General features: G+C 50.9%; 2 protein-coding genes across 7 annotated transcripts in view; one reads left to right on the top strand and one right to left on the bottom strand.

Annotated features, from left to right (window-relative positions):
• Positions 1-3108, top strand: part of LOC142920148 (neuronal cell adhesion molecule-like) — a 36636-nt gene extending 33528 nt beyond the window's left edge. For all 6 annotated transcript variants that reach the window (XM_076062617.1, XM_076062616.1, XM_076062618.1 and 3 more), the window contains one exon: positions 1796-3108. In XM_076062617.1, coding sequence (XP_075918732.1) covers positions 1796-1967 — 172 coding nt within the window. In that variant the 3' untranslated portion in view covers positions 1968-3108. The remainder of the gene's footprint in view (positions 1-1795) is intronic.
• A 15840-nt stretch (positions 3109-18948) lies between these two features.
• The window catches only part of LOC142920147 (protocadherin Fat 3-like), a 35084-nt gene continuing 30267 nt past the window's right edge, over positions 18949-23765 (bottom strand). Inside the window, exons 11-17 of the mRNA XM_076062613.1 lie at positions 23342-23693; positions 22840-23042; positions 22407-22560; positions 21778-22020; positions 20422-20799; positions 19907-20154; positions 18949-19615 (exon numbers count right to left, since the gene is read on the bottom strand). Of these exons, the coding sequence (XP_075918728.1) occupies positions 19607-19615; positions 19907-20154; positions 20422-20799; positions 21778-22020; positions 22407-22560; positions 22840-23042; positions 23342-23693 (1587 nt within the window). The 3' untranslated portion in view covers positions 18949-19606. The remainder of the gene's footprint in view (positions 19616-19906; positions 20155-20421; positions 20800-21777; positions 22021-22406; positions 22561-22839; positions 23043-23341; positions 23694-23765) is intronic.

The raw sequence follows: 23765 nt of genomic DNA, 5'->3' as shown, positions 1-23765 counted from the left end.
TTCGAGATCGCCGAGCGTGGCACTGATTTCGGATCGACCGGTACCCCGGTCGCGGAGTTGAGTAACACCCCGGTAAAAAAAATAGCGTCCCAGAAATAAAAGATTCCCGATCGCCTCGGCCATATTCTTTGTGGGGGTGTTTTCCGGTAAAGTCACGTAGATCGGTTCACAGAAAAATAACGGAAAACCAAAAACTTCGACGTTTTGATCGCAACGCAAGCGGTCGTCTATAAGAGGGGTAGTGGGCGCGCGAAATGGCTGTGTCGGTGTCAATACTGTGAACGCGCAAGTTTGAAATGGGCGTAAATTGCAACTAGCTAAGGTGGTAGGATGGGAACATCACAGCCAGTCATGACTTAAACTGGTTGATAACATCCTTCACTTTGCACCCATCTCCTCGGTTGAAATTGTGTCCGTTTCTATATGTATATGGATGGCTTCACGAACGAATCTTTTGTTATAGTAATAGGTTTGACCCTTTTGACTGGCACAAAAACTGACACCTTTATTCAAGGCATCATGTTTGCAATAACCACAACACAAGCAGTCAAAATGCAAACAAAAGAGACAACTCTGATAATAATATGCACTGTCCTTGAATTTGATTGGTCCACACCCGAGACGGCTTTTCTTAGAGCCTAGTCTCCACTGGTGTTGGACCATTATCAGAGTTGTCTCTTTTGTTTGCATTTTGACTGCTTGTGTTGTGGTTATTGCAAACATGATGCCTTGAATAAAGGTGTCAGTTTTTGTGCCAGTCAAAAGGGTAAAACCTATTACTATATCTTGTTACTGGCAAAGGAGGTCTCATAATGAATATTTTGTTGATGGCCAGCGAGCGTGCAAAGTACCTTCATCTTAGAGGAATCTACTTCGCGTGAGCCAGTTGGTATCATTCACTACCCCGGGGGTGCCGCCATGAGGATAGTTTCACCAGCTCATGGCCACTGAGCTACGGAGCGCTTTATACTGTGTAGGAACCTCCTGGTTGTTACACCACCAGCAGCACACAGGGGATTGTTGTTGTGTCTGTCAGTCGTGCATCCAATCATGGGAGGGGTGGGGCTGGGTGGGGAGGGGCTTGGGTGGGGCTGGGTGGGGGGTGGGAGGGGTGGGGCTGGGTGGGGAGGGGCTGGGTGGGGGGTGGGGCTGGGTGGGGGGTGGGAGGGGTGGGGCTGGGTGTGGAGGGGCTGGTCACCCCGTGGTGCCCTTATAAAACTCAACGTTTAACCTACTCACGCCGGCTCGTGCCCGCCCTCACAGTCGGGCATATTGTGCTGAATGCACCACGCTGCCATTGACCGAGCAACCCAACGTTCCTACTACCAGCTCCCTCCCTCCGCAGGAGAATGTGTTATCAGAAGCGGCCATGTCGCAAACGACAGCCCCGACGAAGTGGCTCATTTGTTCGGCTAAGGATGCCTCGGGCGCTCTTTGTACCGCGAGGCCTGTACCTACGTTGAACTTCTTCTTTGGTTCTTTCGGTAAAGTCACCACGTAGAATGAGAATAAAATATTAAATTAATAAAATAAAATAACACTATAAAATTCTCACGACGTTTCGGCCACAACACAAGTGGCCTTCTTCACGAAACGTGAGAATTTTATTGCGTTATTTTGTTTTGTGTAATTTATTTATTATTTTATTCTCATTCTACGTGACTCTACCGAAAGAACCAAAGAAGATGAATCCTTGCAGTCACGAAAGCTTTAAGGTGCGGGAGTTTAGTCGGTTTCGTGAATATCACCGGCGGGTTTCTCTCTCCCCCTCCCCCTCTCTCTCTCTCACCGCCAGGTTCAAGGACTCACGGAACCTCCGCCTGCAGGACGAGCGCCACCGGACCTTCAACAATGGCACCCTGCGCGTCATTGGCGCGCGGCGTGAGGACACCGACTCGTACGTGTGCATCGCCGTCAACGACGTGGACTCCAGGCCGCTGAGGGCGCACCTCCTCGTCGAAGATTAGCAAAGTGCCGTCGCCGCCGCCCGGCCGGCCGCCTTTGTCTCACCACCACCACTACCACCCCCTCCACTATCATCAACACCTCCACCACCAGCACTACCACCCCCTCCACCATCATCATCAACCCCACCACCACCACTACCACCCCCTCCACCATCATCATCAACACCACCACCACCACTACCACCCCCTCCACCATCATCAACACCACCTCCACCACCACCACCGTCTCCACCATCATCATCAACACCACCTCCTCCACCCTCACCACCTCCACCACCCTCACCACCTCCACCAGCACCACCACCAGCACCACCAGCACCACCACCTGCAGCACCACCAGCAGCACCACCACTACCACCACCAGCACTACCAGCACCAGCACCACGAGCACCAGCACCTCCAGCACCACAACCACCAGCACAATCACCAGCGCTACCACCACCAGCAGCAGCACCACCACCGCCAACCACCACCAGCACCACCAACACAACCACCACCACCAGCACCACCAGCATTACCACCAGCACCGCCAGCACCACCAGCACCAGCACCACCACCAGCACCACCACCAACCGCACCTCAGGGCACACGCATCTATGTCGTGTTTTTGTGCTAATTAATTGAAGGTGGAGGGGTTACCAGACCCTCGCACCCGTCCAGAGCCCCCATGTGGCCGCCGTGGTGGTCACAGACACCACGAGGGGAGAGGCCAATTTGGTCCTCCCCCCACGACACCGCCCGCCGCAGCGTCGCCGCCCGGCAGGCACCACGAGGAGGCAGGGGGTTGTGTTTGCCAGACACTCACAGAAGCCCACGACTCGTAGAGACCCACGGGTAACCAAACCGCGACGGCCGTCACGGCGCAGGAGGGCCGAGCAAGAATGCGACCGGCGACGACCACCGGCCGTCGAGAGGGGCCGAGGTGGAGACGGAGGAGGAGACCGCAGGAGCATCGACGGCATCTCGGCCAGGCTGAGGCGGCCGCCGCGTCCCTGGGCCGCGGCTGCAGGCCAGGGAGGGCCGGGGGCCGGGGAGCGGCGGCAGGGCCGGAGGGCGGCAGGGATTCGAGGAGGGGGAGCGATGAACGGATGAGGCTGAGGGAGGCGAGGGTAGGGGCATGGGTTGAGACGCAGAGAAAACCTGGGGGGGGAGGTAGGGGGGAGGGGCGAGGGGGGAGGTGCAGAGAAGATCTGGGGGGGAGGTGGGGGGGGTGGGAGCGGTGGGAGGGGCGAGGGGTGAGCGAGGGCAGGGAAGAGAGGGGGGAGGGGTGGAGAGAGGTGGAGGATGAGGGAGGGCGTAGGAAGGAGGCGCAAGGGGGGGGGAGGAGAGAGGTCAGAGGGGGCGTGAGTGGATGGGGCATTCTCGACAGTCTGTGACGCTGACATGGAACTGGTTTCGTCACTTCGGGAGCGGTGGGGTGGTCAGGAGGGACGAGCAGTGGGTGAGGGAGGGGAGCGAGAGGGGGTTGCTTCAAACTGGAATGGGTGCGAGGAAGTGTTCAAAAGGTCGATCCAACAGGCAAACGGTAGTGAATGGAACCCAGTGTTAAAATAGCAACGTAATAAACATTTCCTATGAGCATTGAACCAGGTCTTGTCGTTTTCAATATCAGTTAAGCATTTCTCCATACTCTACCTAATGACCGATTAATTATTTCCAAGCCTTTCGTGTGTTAAACCACAGAACTGGCCAATCACGTCAACAAGTGGCTAGGGACTGCATGTATCACCTGTGCACTGACCCTTGTCATCGCTGCCAATACACGATCACTGACCCTTGTCATCGCTACCAATACACGATCTTAGCGTGTGCATTTTTTAAGCTACACGTGCTTTTGTCTGAAATGTCATGGCACGTGTAGCATGATTCCAATGGGCAGCAGCAGAGATGAATGACCATTGCAGGTAAGTGACAAGTCTACGTGCATACAAATACATCTGTAGTGTTCTTCACTGAGGCACCCACTTGACTTGGAAGCAACACGTTTACTTCACAGCCCCGACAGGGCTAATTACACCAACGTACACATGCTCACTAGACCCCAACAGGGTAACTACATAACCGGGTCAGCCAGTAACGTCCTGACTGACCCACGATGCCGAGCGGAGACCGAAGATGACTTCGCGAACAAATCTCTGAAGGTAGCCGGTGGGTTTGCAGAGTATTTCCGTCTTGGAAAAATCTATTTGGTGTGCCAATAGATTGTTCTATGGCAAGGATTGCGTCAAATGCAATCTTTGCAAAGAAGAGGGGTGGGTTTGCAGAGTATTTCCGTCTTGGAAAAATCTATTTGGTGTGCCCATAGATTGTTCTATGGCAAGGATTGCGTCAAATGCAATCTTTGCAAAGAAGAGGGGCACTTCCGAAGGGATTGCCCCAAACCGACGACAGCAAGGGTCGGAGAACAGAGTGGGGATGAGGGAGGCAGCAAGAGCCTCCGTTGCAACGAGGCCCCCAACAGCCCACACCGGACCCGACAGGCATTGCATTCTCCCACACCTGAGGTCGTGGGCCCCAACATCGCCGCCTCGCGTGGCAAATCACAAGAGGAAAAATACAGACGGACCCAGATCGCGAGGGTCAAATTCAGAGGAGGAACACCTCCTAGACCTGTCTACAGGAAGGTGATGGGCTCAGTGAACGAACCTCCAACCAGAATTCACAACCTTTAGAATGTGAGGGCCATCCGGCCAGTATTTGTTTGCTCCGCTAGCCTAGACCAGCGGCTCTGCTCCCGTGGCCTCACGGCGGGAAGGGGAGTAGAGTCAAGGGCGTTAACGCGTGGGGGAAAACGCGGAATGGTAAAGGGGAAGACAGGAAAGAATGGGAAATAGGAAAAGGATGGAAAAAGAACGGAACAGTAGAAGCCAAGGGTCGGGAGAGGTTAGGATATTGACGCAGAGGCTGCATCGATAGTGGAGGGATTCAGAGTCGGGGTGGCCACACAGAAGAAGGCATGAGATTCCCGGGAGCCTTGACCTGATTTAGATTTCGAGATGTTACAGCGAATCTTTTGCATATATATCGTATAAATGATACCTTCAGTGAGTCTTACACAAATCAGTGCGTTGCATTGTGAGTGTAATATATTTTTTGTAATCGATGCTTCGTTACCACGATCCGGTTTTTATTTTAATGCATCAACATTGCGAGAGCTGATGAGGTAATTACTGACCATATAACCTCGTATTTTCACTCTGTCTATGCTGGTATCTGCAATCCAAAGGTTGAACACGAAATTCAACACTCTTCTAAAATTCGTGGTCCGCCAGGAAGTGTCTAACTGTGTTGTTGGCCTAACTGGATGTGCTTCACAATGTTTTTTCAGGTTTGTTGAATTCTCGTCTCTCATCCTTTTGTCGTATTTACCTCCGTGATTTGTTCTTGACATCTGATGAAGATTGCTTGCGTTGTGATCGAAACGTCGTGATTGTTTTGTGTTTTAATATAATTTTATTGTATTTCTACATACGTGACTTTACCGAAAAAACCAATGAGTAATTTTATGCAGTCACGAAAGCTTTAATACTTTATTATCACACTTCTACGGGGAAGTTACCGTTGTAATTATGTGTAAGATGTGCCCTTTTTTGAGCTGCCATTTTGTATTTACAAGAGGTGGTAATTTTTTGAGCTGCCGTTTTGTGTTTACAAGAGATGGTTCTTTTTTGAGCTGCCGTTTTGTATGTGTAAGATGTGCGTGTTTGAGCTGCCGCTCTCGCTCTGGCCCCTCCCCCCCTCCAACCGTATTTCCTATTTAAGCTTCTTTTCATCCCTCCGCCCCCCCCCCCCCCCTCTCTCTCTGCCTCCCTGTCCGTCTTTCCTCCCTCCTTACCTCTTGGTGGATTTGTATATGTATTTCTACTGACCGTGTACCTCGTATTTTTCATTCTATCTATGCTGGTATGTGCAATCCAAAGGTTTAACACGAAATTTAACACTTCTGAAATTCGTGGTCCGCCAGGAAGTGTCTAACTGTGTTGTTTGCCTGACTGGATGTGCTTCACATAATGTTTTTTCAGGTTTGTTGAATTCCCGTCTCTCATCTTTTTGTTGTATTTACCTCCGTGATTTGTTCTTGACACCTGATGAAGATCGCTTGCGTTGTGATCGAAACGTCGTGATTGTTTTTTGTTTTAACATAATTTTATTGTATTTCTACATACGTGACTTTACCGAAAAAACCAATGAGTAATTTTATGCAGTCACGAAAGCTTTAATACTTTATTATCAGAATCAGAATCAGAAAGGGTTTTATTCGCCATGTAAGTTCACACCGACACGGAATTTACTTTGGCAGGATGGTGCATACATTCAACATATAGGAATCTAAAATCTTAAATAAGTTTTAAACAAGTCTTACTATAATAAGGGTTAAAAGTCTAACACCAAGGGGCTGAAGTATATAAAATTAAATAAATATCGAATATAAAATAGCTTTAAGATATAATTTAAAAATAAAAAAATACAAATAGGGTAACATAGTTAATATCGGCAAGGTGTCGTTATGTAGATCAAATGTTAAAAACAGTGTTAGCCCTTGGCCTTGTTCAGCTTCCCACCTATAGTCAGACTCATCCCCACCAGAGATCAGCCCAATGAGGGTGGTGTCATCCGCAAACTTCAATAGTTTGACGGACAGATGATTGGAGGTGCAGCTGTTGGTATACAGGGAGAAGAGCAGAGGGGAAAGGACGCAACCCTGAGGAGTTCCGGTGCTGATGGACCTGGAGTCAGAGACTTGTGTTCCCAGCTTAACGCACTGCTTCCTGTCAGACAGGAAGTCTGTGATCCATTTACAGGTGGTGTATGGCACGTTCAGCTGGAAGAGCTTGTCCTGAAGCAGGGCAGGGATGATGGTGTTGAAGGCGAGCTGAAGTCCACAAACAGGATCCTGGCGTAGGATGCTGGGGCGTCCAGATGCTCTAGGGTGAAGTGGAGGGCCATGTTAACTGCATCGTCCACAGACCTGTTGGCTCTGTAGGCAAACTGAAGGGGGTCCAGGAGAGGGTCTGTGATGGCTTTGAGGTGTGCCAGGACCAGGCGCTCAAAAGACTTCATTACCACAGATGTAAGGGCGACCGGTCTGTAATCATTTAGTCCTGTTGGCCTTAGCTTTTTGGGCACAGGGATGATGGTGGAGGACTTGAGACAGGCTGGTACATGGCATGTCTCCAGGGAGGTGTTAAAGATGTTGGTGAACACCGGAGACAGCTGGTCAGCGCAGTGCCTGATGGTGGCTGGAGAGACAGAGTCCGGCCCGGCTGCTTTGCGTGGATTCTGCCTCTTGAAAAGTCTATTAACTTCTCCCTCCTGAAAGGAGATAGTCGTCTCTGTAGTATTGGTGGGGGATGGGGCCTCTTGGGTTGGAAGGGGTGGTTCAGGACAGTCCAATTGTCTTTCAAATCTACAGTAGAACTCGTTCAGGTCGTTGGCTAGGCGGGAGTCGTTAGTGGTGTGGGGGGCTCTGGGTTTGTAGTTGGTGATCTGCCTGAGCCCTCTTCAGACAGAAGCAGCGTCGTTTGTAGAGAACTGGTGTTTTAGTCTCTCTGAGTACAGTATCACACTTCTACGGGGAAGTTACCGTTGTAATTACGTGTAAGATGTGCCCTTTTTTGAGCTGCCGTTTTATATTTACAAGAGGTGGTCATTTTTTGAGTTGCCGTTTTGTATTTACAAGAGGTGGTCCTTTTTTGAGCTGCCGTTTTGTATGTGTAAGATGTTCGTGTTTGAGCTGCCACTCTCGCTCTGGCCCCTCCCCCCTTCCAACCGTATTTCCTATTTAAGCTTCTGTTCATCCCTCCGCCCCCCCCCCTCTCTCTCTGCCTCCCTGTCCGTCTTTCCTCCCTCCTTACCTCTTGGTGGACTTGTATATGTATTTCTACTGACCGTGTACCTCGTATTTTTCATTCTATCTATGCTGGTATGTGCAATCCAAAGGTTGAACACGAAATTTAACACTTCTGAAATTCGTGGTCCGCCAGGAAGTGTCTAACTGTTTTGTTGGCCTGACTGGATATGCTTCACGTAATGTTTTTTCAGGTTTGTTGAATTCTCGTCTCTCATCTTTTTGTTGTATTAACCTCCGTGATTTGTTCTTGACACCTGATGAAGATCGCTTGCGTTGTGATCGAAACGTCGTGATTGTTTTTTTGTTTTAACATAATTTTATTGTATTTCTACCTACGTGACTTTACCGAAAAAAACAATGAGTAATTTTATGCAGTCACGAAAGCTTAAATACTTTATTATCACACTACTATGGGAAAGTTACCGTTGTAATTATGTGTAAGATGTGCCCTTTTTTGAGCTGCCGTTTTGTATTTACAAGAGGTGGTCATTTTTTGAGCTGCTGTTTTGTATTTTCAAGAGGTGGTCCTTTTTTGAGCTGCCGTTTTGTATGTGTAAGATGTGCGTGTTTGAGCTGCCGCTCTCGCTCTGGCCCCTCCCCCCCTCCAACCGTATTTCCTATTTAAGCTTCTGTTCATCCCTCCGCCCCCCCCACCCTCTCTCTCTGCCTGCCTGTCCGTCTTTCCTCCCTCCTTACCTCTTGGTGGACTTGTATATATATTTCTACTGACCGTGTACCTCGTATTTTTCATTCTATCTATGCTGGTGCGTGCAATCCAAAGGTTGAACACGAAATTTAACACTATTCTGAAATTTGTGGTCCGCCAGGAAGTGTTTAACTGTGTTGTTGGCCTGATTCGATGTGCTTCACATAATGTTTTTTCAGGTTTGTTGAATTCTTGTCTCTCATCTTTTTGTTGTATTTACCTCCGTTATTTGTTCTTGACACCTGATGAAGATCGCTTGCGTTGTGATGGAAATGTCGTGATTGTTTTTTGTTTTAACATAATTTTATTGTATTTCTACATACGTGACTTTACCGAAAAAAACAATGATTAAGAATGCACCTGCTGTCGCGTTTCCGGAACTTCCTTCATCCATCGCCCCGGTGCCACACTGCCATGAGCTCCTCGTACCCACTCCTCCGGAGAGACAGCAGCCGTCTTTAGAAGAGAGCAGCAAGTCAGAAATCGAGGAAGACTTTGTAGATCCAGATAACAATTTCAGAGGTAGAGCTGAGGAGAGAAACCCATACTACCCCAACCAAAAAGACCTCAATGACTTGATCCGAGATCTTGGTCTCACCAAGTCAAATGCTGAGCTTTTGACGTCTAGGCTGAAGCAGTAGAACTTGTTGGATGAAAGTGTGCAAGTCGCAGATCAGAGGAAGCGTCACCAACCTTTTTGCAGCTTCTTCACCCGTCAAAATGGGCTCCGCTTCTGCCACAATGTGACCAGTCTTTTCGAGGCAATCGGAATCGCCTGTAACCGTCTCTTCCCCTGGCTCATTCGGTGTACCTCAAAGAGGATTACAAAAGCATCAAGACCTTGCTGGACACCTTGAAGTATGATGAGTACGGCTGGGAGGTCATCAGAGACTTAAAAATGGTGGCATTCCTGATGGGTCTCCAAGGCGGTTTTACCAAGTTTCCCTGCTATCTTTGTCTTTGGGATAGCAGGGACACCAAGGCGCACTACCACAGGGGGGACTGGCCACAGCGGAACGAGTTCTCTGTGGGGAGAAACAACGTCAAGTGGGAGCCACTGGTGGACCCCCAGAAGGTGCTGATGCCACCACTGCACATCAAATTGGGCCTTATTAAACAATTTGTCAGAGCTGTAGATAAGGAGTCGGCAGCCTTCAAGTACCTTCAAGACTTCTTCCCTAAGCTGTATGAGGCAAAGTTCAAAGCCCGTGTCTTCTTTGGACCACCGATAAAGAAAATCCTGGAGTGCAATGAATTCCCCAAGAAGCTCGCCAGTAAGGAGAAAGCGGCTTGGAACAGCTTTGTTGCAGTGGTTCGTGGCTTCCTGGGCAATCACAAGGTCAAAAACTATGTGGAGCTGTTTGAGACTCTGGTGAAGAACTACGACACAATGGGCTGTAGGACATCCCTCAAAGTTCATATCCTTGATGCTCATCTTGATAAATTCAAGGAGAACGTGGGAGTGTACTCGGAGGAGCAAGGCGAGCGCTTCCACCAGGATATACTGAACTTTGAACGCCGCTACCAAGGGCAGTATAACAAAAACATGATGGGAGACTACATTTAGGGGCTGATTCATGAAATTTATTTACAGTATAATTGTAAGTCTCGAAAAACGACTCGGTTCTATATCATGTTTGTATCACTTTAGTATAAATACATGTTACTTTTAATTCATATGTTGTTGTTTTTTTACTTTATGTGAACGAAAAGACACAAATTCGCCCGTTTTCTCATTGAAAATAGGTAAATTTCCAAATATCACTGTCCTGGTCACAAAAGCTTGTGGGGAATAATAGCAATTTTCTAGACTTTTTAGGCATAAGCAATTACAAAATAACACTTACTACCCAGGAACAAAATTTGTGTTACATCGTGTCATTGGAGCTGTAACAATTCACCACCCCCAAGTCCCCTCTGCTTCCCAGCGATTTCATGAATTATTGTGATGCAGTGTCACCCAATGTACATATTTTCATTGATAGCTTGAGTGTGTGTATTAATTTAAAAACTTTTTAGTAGTTTCGTTGCTGTGTCATGTTTATGGTTTATGTAATCCACAGCAAAATGTAAATTAGAATTCTGTCCAGAGTTTCTGTAATGAAATGTGTCTGCACCCAACAGAAGCTCACGTTTAAACAACTATTTAATACATATATGGATAACATAGACAGTCATAGTAACTACTGTGTAGGTTTTCATGGTTGTGCTGTATAACAATTAATAAGGTTAAATCTTGACTTAAAGCTTTCGTGACTTCAGGAATTCACACTCTTTGGGTCTTTCGGTAAAGTCACGTAGATAGAAAATAATAATAAATCACGACGTTTCGATTGCAACACAAGCAATCGTCTTCAGGTGAAAAAATACAGCAGGAGAACTGCTGAGGTGATATTTCTCCTGCCTCAGCAGTTCTCCTGCTGTATTTTTTCACCTGGAGACGATTGCTTTGCGTTGCGATCGAAACGTCGTGATTTTTTTCTATCTACGTGACTTCACCGAAAGATCCAAAGAGTAATGAATATGGTTGTTACATTAAGCTAGCTGGCCAATCAACTAGAAACCAACTAGTAAATTCGACAACCAACTCCTCAATTAGGTCCACGTGCACGACTGTGCCATTGGCGTCTTGGCATCCACTCCAGGACCTGGATCAGGATGCGCTTTCACGCGAGATCCGAGTTCCTGTTGATAGCCCGATGGTGCTGGGTATCACCTCCAGCGAAACGCCGTCGTGAGACCGCTCTCCAACACCAACAGCGGTTGTGGTGCTGCTGAAGCAGCGATACATCTGGCTAACGTTTGAGTGACGTGATGCTTGTTATTCAGTGCCTGTGTTCGATTTTGCAACGCATTTTTACTCGACCTAACCCAGACGAAACCAATTTAGAATAATAACGTTGGTCGTGAAAGCCCTACGTATAAAATTACGAGGCAAATATTTTAAAGCCCACGGGCGAAATAATCATAATTGTTTTCTTTTGAACGGTTTCGTTTCCAGGCATTGAAGTTTGTCTTAATAAAATGTATCTTTGCATCCATTATTTTTTCTAGTTCACAAAAATGGCAATGATAATAGCTACTGCCAACTATTTCTCACAGTTCTTATGAAATTCATTGTTTGACTTTCGTCTGCATAATTGGGTGTTTTATGGTTTGCAATGCCACTCCACTCTACTCGTGTCTCATCTATCAGATAATAGAGGCAACATGTCAAAAGCTTTCATCCTCAAAGTGATTCATCTGTGAGACATTTAAAAAGCCACTTTTGTTGCCTCTTGCCAATCCACACGAGATGGCACATGGTGTAGCAATTTAATAATATTTCTGCACCTATTTTACATATGTCATTTAGTAATTGCCAATTGCTCCTGGATTCCTGGAACAGCCTTGAAAATTCAGCAAAGTGCTGTTGCCGGATCACATATTGACGCACAAGTCTCGAGTTAATGTACAAAGCACCCTCTTATCACGGATGCTTGTTTGACATTGCCTGCCAGAGCCTGGTTTAAATAACTCCTTGCTGATGCTGAGATGGGGTAATTGTTTGTTATTGCCTCCTTGCTTGCTTGGTGCAGTGTTGACAGTGATCGGTGCTACTTTTCTGAACATTATAATTTCTTATTGAGCACACCATGCTTTCCTTTTTCCGAGCAGGTCAAAGTGTAGCCCAACTCAAACGAGCATGGATCTGTGATCATCTACTTCAGTGTTCTTCACAAATTATCAGAGGGGGGGGGGGGGAGGGGTAGGGTGGGCACTTTCGCCGATAAGATATCATCAGTGTTAGTGCCACCACCCATTTGAAAACATTGGGTTTGTGGCAGCAGCACGTTGATGATGGGGGTGTTTTCACAAGTTGTGTATTTTCGGGGGCCGCACGTCAGGGGCCCCACTAAAGGCCACCAGCGGGCCCCGCCAGTTGATTCTAACCCAGGATTTGAGCCACTCGGTCACCTGCAAAAAATGCAACGGTCTTGATGGAATGCATTTAATTACGTGAAAATGTCGAATATCTGCAAGATAAAAGGAGAGTAGTTGGAACCATGACAACCTTAGTCTGCCTCTTTCGCACAATAAAACATTAACTCGCTGAATATGCAACATAATAATTTTACAATCGTAATGCTCATGGACATAAAATACAGTGAATTGAAAGCACTTACTTTTTATATTTCAATTAGTAAAAAATGTAACTTCCACTCTCATTCACATCCTTACATGCAAATCCAGAATTTAATGCAGCTTTAGCAAGCGTGTTCATAATGTATGTCAGCTGTTAGAAAATTGGAAAGAAAATAATTTACATTCCAATGATTTTTGGTCTTATGGAAGAATATAAAAGACGTAGAAATAAGAACGGTAATGATAACTGCATTTTCAGTTTTTCAGTTATTTATTTTGGTAGAGCCCTGTGAGCCATTCGGCTCTTGAATCGGGTGCAACTGCAACAAACAAAAAAACAAAAACATGAACAAGAAAACATCTAAAAGTGACTATGTGACTGTGCAAACAGAAAATCCAGGGAAAAACACAGCAAAAATGTTCCTGAAAAAGCACCGTACACCAAACGCTGTGTGCAAAAATCCCAGTGGGATGCAAGTCAAACAACAACAACCACAAGACAACTTAGATTAAGGCTATGAGTCTAACTCCGTATTATTAAATATATCCCCAAACACAAATGCGGACACATCACTTTAACTCCGTTTAGGAATGGTGGATAATAAAGCGATATGTAATTTCGCAGCCAACGCATTATTCTAAGCGTTGGGTTCTCACATTGTCCAGTCAATGCACAATCAAACGGATTCCAGAAAGGCGTAAAATTTACCCCCGGGGCAGCGCTTTAAGAACGTGATGATGAGAGCATGAGTCACTGCCGGTTAAATGCGTCTGCCGAGTAAATGTATTTGCAGCTCCCCCGCCAATGCCTTTCGCGAATCTCCACAACTGTCAGGACATTTGCCATTCACACATAATGCATCTGTCTCACGAAACACATAGCCAGCCATGTAGGTATAGAACAACGTTCCGTGTGCTGTTAGCACGCCGCTATGTTTACGAAAGCGTGGCTGTGCATCAGGCCCTCGTTAAACAGTGCGGTCTGCACACAATTTAGGTGCCTATCAGATAGGTGAATTTACAAATAAGAAACATTCTTAATGGTAAAGGTTCAAGCTTCAGCCCTGCAATTGCGGTTCACGCCAGGGGGCTCTTCTTCTGCTCGAAGAGCCCCTCCTGTCGGGCATTTTGGTCTCCTCTTGGAAGAGGTGGGAGGACCGACACTTTACCCCACTCCATGTAACCCGTCGATTGATTGATTGTGGTGTACCGTGCATGCTGCTGGCTGGACAGAGTTGGCGAAATGTAAGACATTACAATTGTTTCAGCTGCCCGATGTAGGAGATTAGAACCTTGCGACGTCTTTGTTGCACGTTCAGTGTGACAACCATTACACCACAGCAGTCAAATAATATACTCTTAAAAATATATATTAAGAAGGGCATACATTCATTCATCACTATCAGCAGCCGTGTTCTATCCACTGCTGGATGAATGCCTCCACACGAAGCCGTAATCCACGTGGGGTGCGATTGTCTCAGACTCTGCTCTCACGTGGTGTCTGGCATACACTTTTTTTAAAGCATATAGCAGCATGCACGTCCTTTCGACGTAACCATTCATCCGTAACTATCTCTCCCTCCAGCCAGCTGGCAAAACTTTGTCTAAATATGCACGCATAATAGAGGTTTTCTTTGGGTTAGATCGCGTAAATGTATAAACGTGTCGTTTACTCTACCACTTCTGGATATTCTGCTCGGACGGGGTCTAAATGGGAAAATAATGCACAGTTTTTACTGAAAGAAAATGCATGCTGATGCCTATCTGAATGCAGAGTCACACCCTCACCCTGCACAGAAATCTGCTCTTATCAAGACGCTCATTCATCGAGCTAAGAAAGTGTCAGAAGGTGACAGTCTGAGAAGTGAAATTCCACACGTCAGAGAAGCGCTGCAAATGAAGGGTTACAATGATGCACAAATCAAGAGGGCATTGAATACCAAAACCAAATCAAATAACACGAGCATTGAAACTGCCCAAGTAATTAAAACGATCAAAAAAAGGTACATTGCGGGAGTAACTGACAAACTAGCCAGATGTTTGAAAAAACAAACATCCAACCACTTCGCCACCCCCACGCCCGCCTCGTTCCTGCAACGCCAATGACCCAGCCACCGACTCGCACGACCATCAGCCCCGCACACACAATCATCATCCACTCAGCCTGCACTCAGCGGGCGCCGCTGAGCAGTATCACCGGTCACCCACTCGCCGACTCACGTGTCCATCTGCTCACCCACCAACCCTTCCTCGCACCCACCCACCCATCCACCAACCCTTCCACCCACCCACCCTCCCACCCACTCACCCACCCACCCACTCACCCACCTACCAACCCTCCCACCCACCCTCCCACGCATCCACCCACCCTCCCACCCACCAATCCGCCCACCAACCCTCCCACCCATCCACCCATCCACCTACCCTCGCACCCACCCTCTCATCCACTCGTTCATCCACCCATACAATTACCCATATAATCACTCACCCATACAATCAATCACTCACCCATACAATCAATCACTCACCCATACAATCACACTCACCCATACAATCACTCACTCACCCATACAATCACTCACTCACCCATACAATCACTCACTCACCCATACAATCGCTCACCCATACAATCGCTCACCCATACAATCGCTCACCCATACAATCACTCACCCATTCACTCACCCATGCACCCATTGATTCATCCACTCACCGAAGCTGCCTAGCCCTCACTCAGCGACACTCCGACCTATCCACCCACCCAACCACTCGTACTCCCTGATTCTCACTCACTCACCCAATACGCTCACTCACCCACTCAGCCACGCACTCAACCACTTACCCGTTCACCAACTCACCTGCCTACTTGCCGTCCACTAATCCACCTACCCACAGACCTGCTTTAACCCACTGACCCACTAACTCACCCATCCACTCACTCAACCACCGAACACTCGCCCACTAATCCACGTATCCACTCACTCATCTATATACCCACCCCTCATCTACCCATCCGCTCGCCAATGCACACCCACTCACCCATTCACTCACCCACTTACTCGCCCCATCTACCACTCATCAACCCATTCACTCACCCACCCCCTCACCCAAACTCACACTCACCTACCCGTCCACTCATCTAATCTCCAACGAATGTACCCACCCGTTTACCCACCCAGCTCACCCAAATGCAAAGATCCCCCGTAGAGCCTGAACAGACTTTTGGGACAAGTGCAGTCAGTGAGCAACTGTGAAGGCCGGCACGCCACACGAAGGGATGGGTGTCTAACACCACGCCCGGCCGCCTTTGTCTCCCTAACGTGGCGATGTTTACCCACCGTGCCGGGCCTTCGTTTTCAGGCTGAGTCGACCTAGGGGTAGACCCCGAAATTGGCTTCGGATAATGGTCACTCGTGTGTTGGTGGCCGTGATCGGAGTCGCTGGGATCGTGAAATGAAATGCACGCACACGACCACTCACTTGCATCGCAAAACTCACTCGGCCGTGTTCACCCAACACACAGACTCGCAGACGAATGCAAAGCAACTCCAGCGTGCCTGCACGGACTGTTGGGGCAAGGGCTGTTAGCGAGCACCTATTAAGGCCGGCGTGGAACACGAGGGGTTGGTTTGGCCTGGCCAGCACCACGCGTGGACGCGTTTGTCTCCGCCGGTATATTTTAATAAACCTGAGCAGGTACTTATTCAAGGCTGAGTTGACCTAGGCGAGACCCACGATCGTTCAGAAATCACTCTCCATTGATGGTAGGCGTGGTCGGGAATCGAACTCGAATGGCCCAGGTTTATAGCGCAATGCGGTGCCGTCACCACGGTGCTTGTGCCAGGATAGGTGCACTCCGTCATCGTACACACACCAACACACAAACACTCGCACACACACACACACACCATCATACACTCACACACCATCACACACTCACACACCAACACACAAACACACACACCATCGTACACTCACACACCAACACACTCACACGAATACTCGCACACACACACCAACACACACCATCACGCATACACACACAACCGCCATTCGCCACTAAGTGGCGGTGACGTCACCACGACGCTTGTGCCAGGCCATGTGCACCTTGAGGCAACGTGAAGTGTCGAACGCCCGCTGGCAGGTCACGGGGCAGACCCAGGTGCCACGGGTCGACTGAGATGACTGGCTGATGCACCACCTGTGCCCCCTACTGTGCCAACCTGCTGTGCTATAGCCACCCGGTGCTCCGCGCGTTGTCGTGAGTGTCGCTCCTCTGCCCTACGTTGTTGAATGGAGGGCGACTGCCTCCAACTGCCCAGTAGCGTCCTTCACGAACCTGCTCCATAGAGGCCGATCTTAACACGGCTGGTACCAGTCATCGGCAAGTCCACTCAGCTCCACGTCCTTCTGTACCACATCACTCCACCTCTTCTCTAGCCCGTGCCAGTGTAGCCCCCTCGATCCGGCCGAACAAAAGCTGTTTCGGCATGCGGTGGCTGGGTATGCGGGCTACATGACCCAGCCAACGCAGCCTTGCCTGCCGGAGGAGCTCACTGATGGGACCTTGCCCTGATCTTTCTAAGATTTGTGAGCTCCTCACACAATCCAGCCTGGTTAAACCCAGGATGGATCGTAGGCAGGCTAGCCTAAATGTTTCTAACTGGCGAAGATGTTCCATTAGGGGGGTCCACGTTTCGCAAGCATAGAGAAGGGAGGGAATGACCATGGCTGAGAAGACCTGAAGCTTAGTGCGGAGCGACAGACCAAGTAGCTTCCACACAGCGTTACGCAACCGATGAAAAGATATTGCCGCTCGACTGATTCGGAGTGAGACCTCTGCTGTTAAACTGGAGCCGGTCATAAGCACACTGCGCAGGTATGGGAAACTCTCCACTCTCTCCACAACTGCCCCATCACCGATTGGGAGTTGTGGGGGTGGAGTGTACGATGGTAGAAAATACCCAGGCAGGTGCTTAGTTTTGGTGGGGCTGATGGTAAGGCCCCATCTCTTAGTGGGACGCTCCAGTCTCAGCAGTAGCGTCTCCAACTCCTCCTCTGAATGAGCAGCTATTACCAAATCATCAGCATGTATAACGTGGTTGAGCAATAGGGAGCCATCCCTTTACCACACCCGGGCATCGATCAGCCTCCCATTATATCTGTACCAAATGGAGATTCCCCCCATATAGCTATTGAAGGCTTCACGAACTACGTGGTCAAAATAGATGCTAAATAATGTGGGAGCCAGAAGACATCCCTGTCGCACCCCAAGGTGTACAGGGAATGGCTCTGACTCCCGGCCACGTAGTTTTACCCGGGCCCGCTCACCATCATGAAGGTCCTTAATGATCGTGAGCAGATGGTCAGGGACTCCAAAAGCACGAAGAACCCAGAGCCCAGGCCTACTGATGGTATCATAGGCCTTGACCAGGTCAATAAAGCAGAGATGTAGGTTTTGCTGGAATTCCCTACACCTCTGCTGTAGCAGACGGACAGAAAATATGGCATCTGTGCAGGACCACCCTTTCCTGAAACCGCATTGGGGCTCCGCAAGCCTCTCCTCAGCGTGCCTGGCAAGGCGATGTTGAATAATCTTTGCCAGGACCTTTCCCGTCACACTGAGGAGTGAGATGCCCCTGTAGTTGTTACAGTCTGTGCGGTCCTCCTTCTTAAAGAGGGGGACCACCAGGGCATCCTTCCAATCCTGCGGAACCCGTTCAGTGGTCCAGACTGTTGTTATGATGTCATATAGGGCAGTTTGTGCACAAACGCCACCCTCCCTCAGCATTTCGCTTGGGAGATCATCTCTACCCGCTGCCTTTCCTGGTCTCAGACTCCGGAACGCCTTCAGTACTTCCTCAACAGATGACATTTCAGCCAGCCACTCACAGGGGGTGACTTAGAAATAGGTTTTACCCTTTTAACTGGCACAAAAACTGACACCTTTATTCAAGGCATCGTGTTTGCAATAACCACAACACAAGCAGTCAAAATGCAAACAAAAGAGACAACTCTGATAATAATATGCACTGTCCTTGAATTTGATTGGTCCACACCCGGGACGTCTTTTCTTAGAGCCTAGTCTCCACTGGTGTTGGACCAGAAGACGCCAAAAGGCATACAACTCAAAAACAGCGCACTATCAGAGTATTGAGGGCTCGGTTGAGCATTTACATTATGAGACCGCTTTCGCCAGTAACAAGATATAGAAGTAGGTTTTACCCTTTTAACTGGCACAAAAACTGACACCTTTATTCAAGGCATCGTGTGTGCAATAACCACAACACAAGCAGTCAAAATGCAAACAAAAGAGATGCTGTTTAATGGCACTCCGCTCCAGTGCAACGGGGGGGGGGGGGGGGGGGTCGATGGTGCTCGCAGCGAATCCGAGGAAAGAACTGATGAGGGAACGCATCGAGTTAATTTTACAGCGGACAGAGAGGAGTGCGAGCATCCAACGCACCGTTATCAGCGGCAAATTTAAAGATTTCGGGTTTAGTAACATCTACCAGAGCCGATGTGTTTCGAAGAAAAAACATTGAACATAAAAAAGATAACAGCCCCTTACTCGGCGGGCAATCGGTTTTTTGTTGCCGCACCGCACAGCAAAATGCTAATTGTCTTGCAACACAAACAAAACGAGGAGGGGCTTTAATTTAATGGCACCAGGGCACTGCCGTGGCGGGTAACGTTTGCCCGAGCCGAGCCACGAGTCCCCTCCGATGCTAACCGACAGCGGATACGTTGGAGGCGTGCGATCCTCGCCTGGCGAGGTGCATCACCAAAGCGGCGACGTACAATTAGGCACCAACAACAAAACAACATCCGTCAGCCTTGAGTTGAGTGATCTGCACGCGGACACGCTCCCGCAATGAGCGAGCGAGGGGCTCCGTCGGGCAAACGAGGACGCAGCATCTCCTCCTCCTTCTCGCTGCTGGCGTCGCCGGCTGCTCCACTCTACGGACGCTGCAGCGGTGAAGGAGACAGACGGCGGTGGCAAAAAACACACAACACAAACACAGCAGAGAGACAGCTTTAACCACAACACAAACACCGCTAGAGAGACAGCTTTAACTATAACACCGCAAGAGAGACAGCTTTAACCACGACACAAACCCTACCACCCACCATGATCATCATCATGCTGCTGCTGCTGGTTTAGTGACGACCTAAACGCGACATTACAGGTTAACGCCGTCACCGTGACGACGGTCTGGCGACGACGTAACCGGCATCGTCACGGGTCGACGCCATTACCGTGACAATGGCGTCACCAGGCAGGGCGTCCTCCTCCCCGACGACGGCGCTCTTCTTGGCGAACAGCGCATCGTCGACGTCGGTGACGTCCACGGTCACCACGGTGATGGCGCTCGGCGAGGTCGCCGCTCCTCCGGCGTCGTCGCCGTCGCCGCCGTCGCCGTCGCCGGCGGCGGCGGCCCACACCGTCAGGTAGTGGTGGCGGCGCTTGTCGTAGTCCAGGGCCCTCGCCACGACGCTTATGACGCCTGGGGCAACACGGCACACACAGCACGCACGCACACAGCACACACACACAGCACGCACGCACACAGCACACACACACACAGCACACACACAGCACACACACAGCACGCACTCACACAGCACGCACACAGCACGAACGCAGCATGCACACAGCACACACACAGCACACAGCACACACACAGAATGCACCTCTGCGTGAGTCTATGGGTCTCTGTGCGAGACAGAGACCCAAGAGGGCCGCCGTCTGTGCCCCGTGCCGCGTCTCTCACCGAGCCTCCGGTCGATCCCGAACGCCCCGAGCTCGTTGCCGCTGGCGATGCCGTAGCTCGGCGCGCCCGCCCCGCCGAAGGTGGCCGCCACGGTGACGACCGTGGTGCCCGGAGCCGCGTCCTCCGGCACGGTGACGCGGTAAGCCGGCCGCCGGAACGCCGGGGCGGCGACGTCATCGTCGTCACGGAGGGACACGGAAATCGCCGCGGTGGCGGAAGGCGCCGAGCCCCCCCCCCCGGCGCGGGCGAGCACCGTGAGGTTGTAGAGGGCACGGCGCTCCAGCGGACGCTTGACGATGATGAGGCCCGAACGGACATCGATGGCGAAGCGGTAGCCGGCCGAGTCCAGCAGAGAGTGAGTCACCCCGCGGCGGCGGCCTAAAACACACGACAACAACAACAACCGCCATTCGCCACTAAGTGGCGGTGGCGTCACCACGGCGCTTGTGCCAGGCAATGTGCACCTTGAGGCAGTCAAGTGAAGTGTCGAACGCCCGCTGGCAGGAGGTCACGGGGCAGACCCAGGTGCCACGGGTCGACTGACTGAGATGACTGAGATAACTGGCTGAAGCACCACCTGTACCGCCTACTGTGCCAACCTGCTGTGCTTTAGCCACCTGGCGCTCCGCTCGTTGTTGTGAGCGTCGCTTCTCCGCCCTCCGTTGTTGTTGGAGGGCGACTGCCTCCAACTGCCCAGTAGCGTCCTTCACGAGCCTCCTCCACAGAGGCCGATCTCGAGACCGCTGGTACCGGTCATCGGCAAGTCCACTCAGCTCCACGTCCTCCTCTACCACGTCACTCCATCTCTTCTCTAGCCCGTGCCGCGCCCGTTTAGCCCCCTCGATCCGGCCAAACAAAAGCTGTTTCGGCATGCGGTGGCTGGGCATGCAAGCCACATGACCCAGCCAACGCAGCCTTGCCTGCTGGAGGAGCTCACCGATGGGAATGTGTCCAGATCGCCAAAGTCAAAGATCCCACGTGTAGCCTCAGACTTTTGGGGCAAGTGCTGTCAGCGAGTAGCACCTATAAAGGCCGGCACTGTGGCACACGAGTGGGTGGTTGGCCAGCACCACGCCCGGCCGCCTTTGCCTCCCTACTGGTGATGTTTACACACCGCACCAGGTACTCATTTGAGGCTGAGTCGACCTAGGGGAGGCCCGGGACCGGTTTAGATAATCGTCACTGGTGTTGGCCGTGAGCGGGAATCGAACCCCGGTCGCCGGGTTCGTAGCGCGGCGTAGCGCTAACCGCTACACCACCGCTCCCCATAATGTACACACTCACATGTGTACGTGTACGTCATCGTTGTCATTGTCATCATCATCTCCGTCGTCATCGTCAACTTCGTCACCGTACCCAGGTCGGAGTCGACGGCGCGCACGCTCGTCACCGCCGTCCCCACGCCGGCGTGGCGCCAACGCAGGGCGACGGCACGGGGGGGCAACCCCACGAGGAAGCGCGGGGCCGAGTCGTCCACGTCCTCCACCCTCACGAGGACCTCCGCCCGGCAGGAGCGGCCGCCCCCGTCGGTCGCGGCCACGGTGAGCGCGTGAACCGCGGCGGCCTCGCGGTCCAGCGGCGCCAGCGTGAAGAGCTTCCCTACGCGGGGCCACGCCGACGAGAGATGTTAACTACCTCGCATGGTACGCAGGAGGTCGTGGGTTCAATCCCGACCCCGACGATGCCTGCTGCTGTATATTTGGAGTTTACGCCTCTCCCAACATCTCATAGCCACTGTGGTGATGATAACTACCTCGCCTGGTACGCAGGAGATCGTGGGTTCCATCCCGACCCCCACCCTGGCTGCTGCTGTAAATATGGAGTTTGCGTCTCTCTCATCATCATCATCACCACAGTGGCTATGAGATGTTAACTACCACGCCTGGTACGCAGGAGCTCGTGGGTTCGATCCCGACCCTAACGACTATGAGAGTGAGAGGAGTGTGAGAGGAGCGTGACTATGCGAGTGACAGGAGGAGTGTTACCGCTGACGGGGTGCAAGCGGAAGAGCGTCGCTCCGGCGTCGTGCAGCGAGTATTTGACGGTGCCGTTAGGGCCGAGGTCGGAGTCACGGGCGGAAACGCTCAGCATGAAGACTCCTGGTGCGACGTCCTCCAGCACGGTGACGTTGTACCACAGCTGGGGGGGCACCGTGGGGCACAGCGGTAGTATGGTAGTAGTGGTGGAAGTGGTGGTAGTCGTGGTAGTAGTGGTGGTGGTATTAGTGTTTGTACTGGTAGTGGTGTTGGTATTAGTGGTAGTAGTGGTGTTAGTATTAGTGGTATAGTGGTGTTGGTATTAGTGGTATAGTGGTGTTGGTGTTGTATTAGTGGTGACGTCACCACCACTTAGTGGCTAATGGCGGTTGTCGTTGTTGTAGTGTGTGGGTCTGTGCGGCGAGTCTACGGACACCGGTACCTTGTCACACACGGGGACGTTGTCATTGACGTCCAGCACGATGACGACCACGACGACCGTTCTCGCGTAGGTGCCGTCTGTGGCCATCACCCGCAAGTTGTGGTACTCTTTCTCCTCGCGGTCGAGCGGCCGCTCCAGGCGCAGCGTCCGCTCGCCCCCCATGTTGACGGGGCCGAGGGAGAAGTGGCCCAGCGGGTCGCCGCCTGCGGTGGGTAGGACGCGGTCGTTCATCGCCGTCGTGATGGAGAGGGAGTTTTAATTTCTCTCTCACGACGACGATTGCTTGTGTTGCGATCGAAATGTCGCGATATTTTATCATAAATTTTTCATTTACCGAAAGACCCAAAGAATGTGACCGAGAGTTTGACGACGAGAGTCGGTTTAACGCGAGGGGGGTCTCCGCGGCCAACTGCAAATGTAGCGGTGGGTTCACTCTCCAACGCAACGCGTGTCGTGCTGTACCGGTACACTACACTATACACTACTAACTACTATACACTACCCGCCAGGTGGTATGTAAGCCACCGGTGTTCCGGCGTGGCGTCCGCGTCGTCCGCCCGGATGACGGCCAACGCCAGGCCGGGCTCCGCGTCCTCCGGCACGCGGACGTAGACCACAGAGTCCGAGAACCGCGGGGGGCGATTGTTGGCGTAGCCCGTGGCGAAGATCACCTCGGCGGGGGGCGCCCTTCCTGGGGTCCCTGCCTCTGAGTTTTCGGGGATCTCCACCGCGTACTTGGGCCACTCGAAGGCGGGCAGCAAGTCGACCGCCACCGTGGCTACGCTGACGAACGCGCCGTCCGTGACCGAGACCCGGAGGCGGTAGCGGGCGGGCGGCCGCCATCGCAGGTAGGTCTCAGCAAGGTAAAAGGTAAAAACAACGAGCCTACCTTTACCCTACCTTTTACCTTACCACAATACAATCAC

The sequence above is a fragment of the Petromyzon marinus genome, unplaced genomic scaffold, assembly GCF_048934315.1.
Source record: "Petromyzon marinus isolate PM22_M1 ecotype Great Lakes invasive population unplaced genomic scaffold, UKy_Petmar_22M1.pri1.0 PM_G_Scaffold_69, whole genome shotgun sequence".
Classification (NCBI taxonomy): domain Eukaryota; kingdom Metazoa; phylum Chordata; class Hyperoartia; order Petromyzontiformes; family Petromyzontidae; genus Petromyzon; species Petromyzon marinus.
This window is presented reverse-complemented; position numbering and strand designations above follow the sequence as displayed.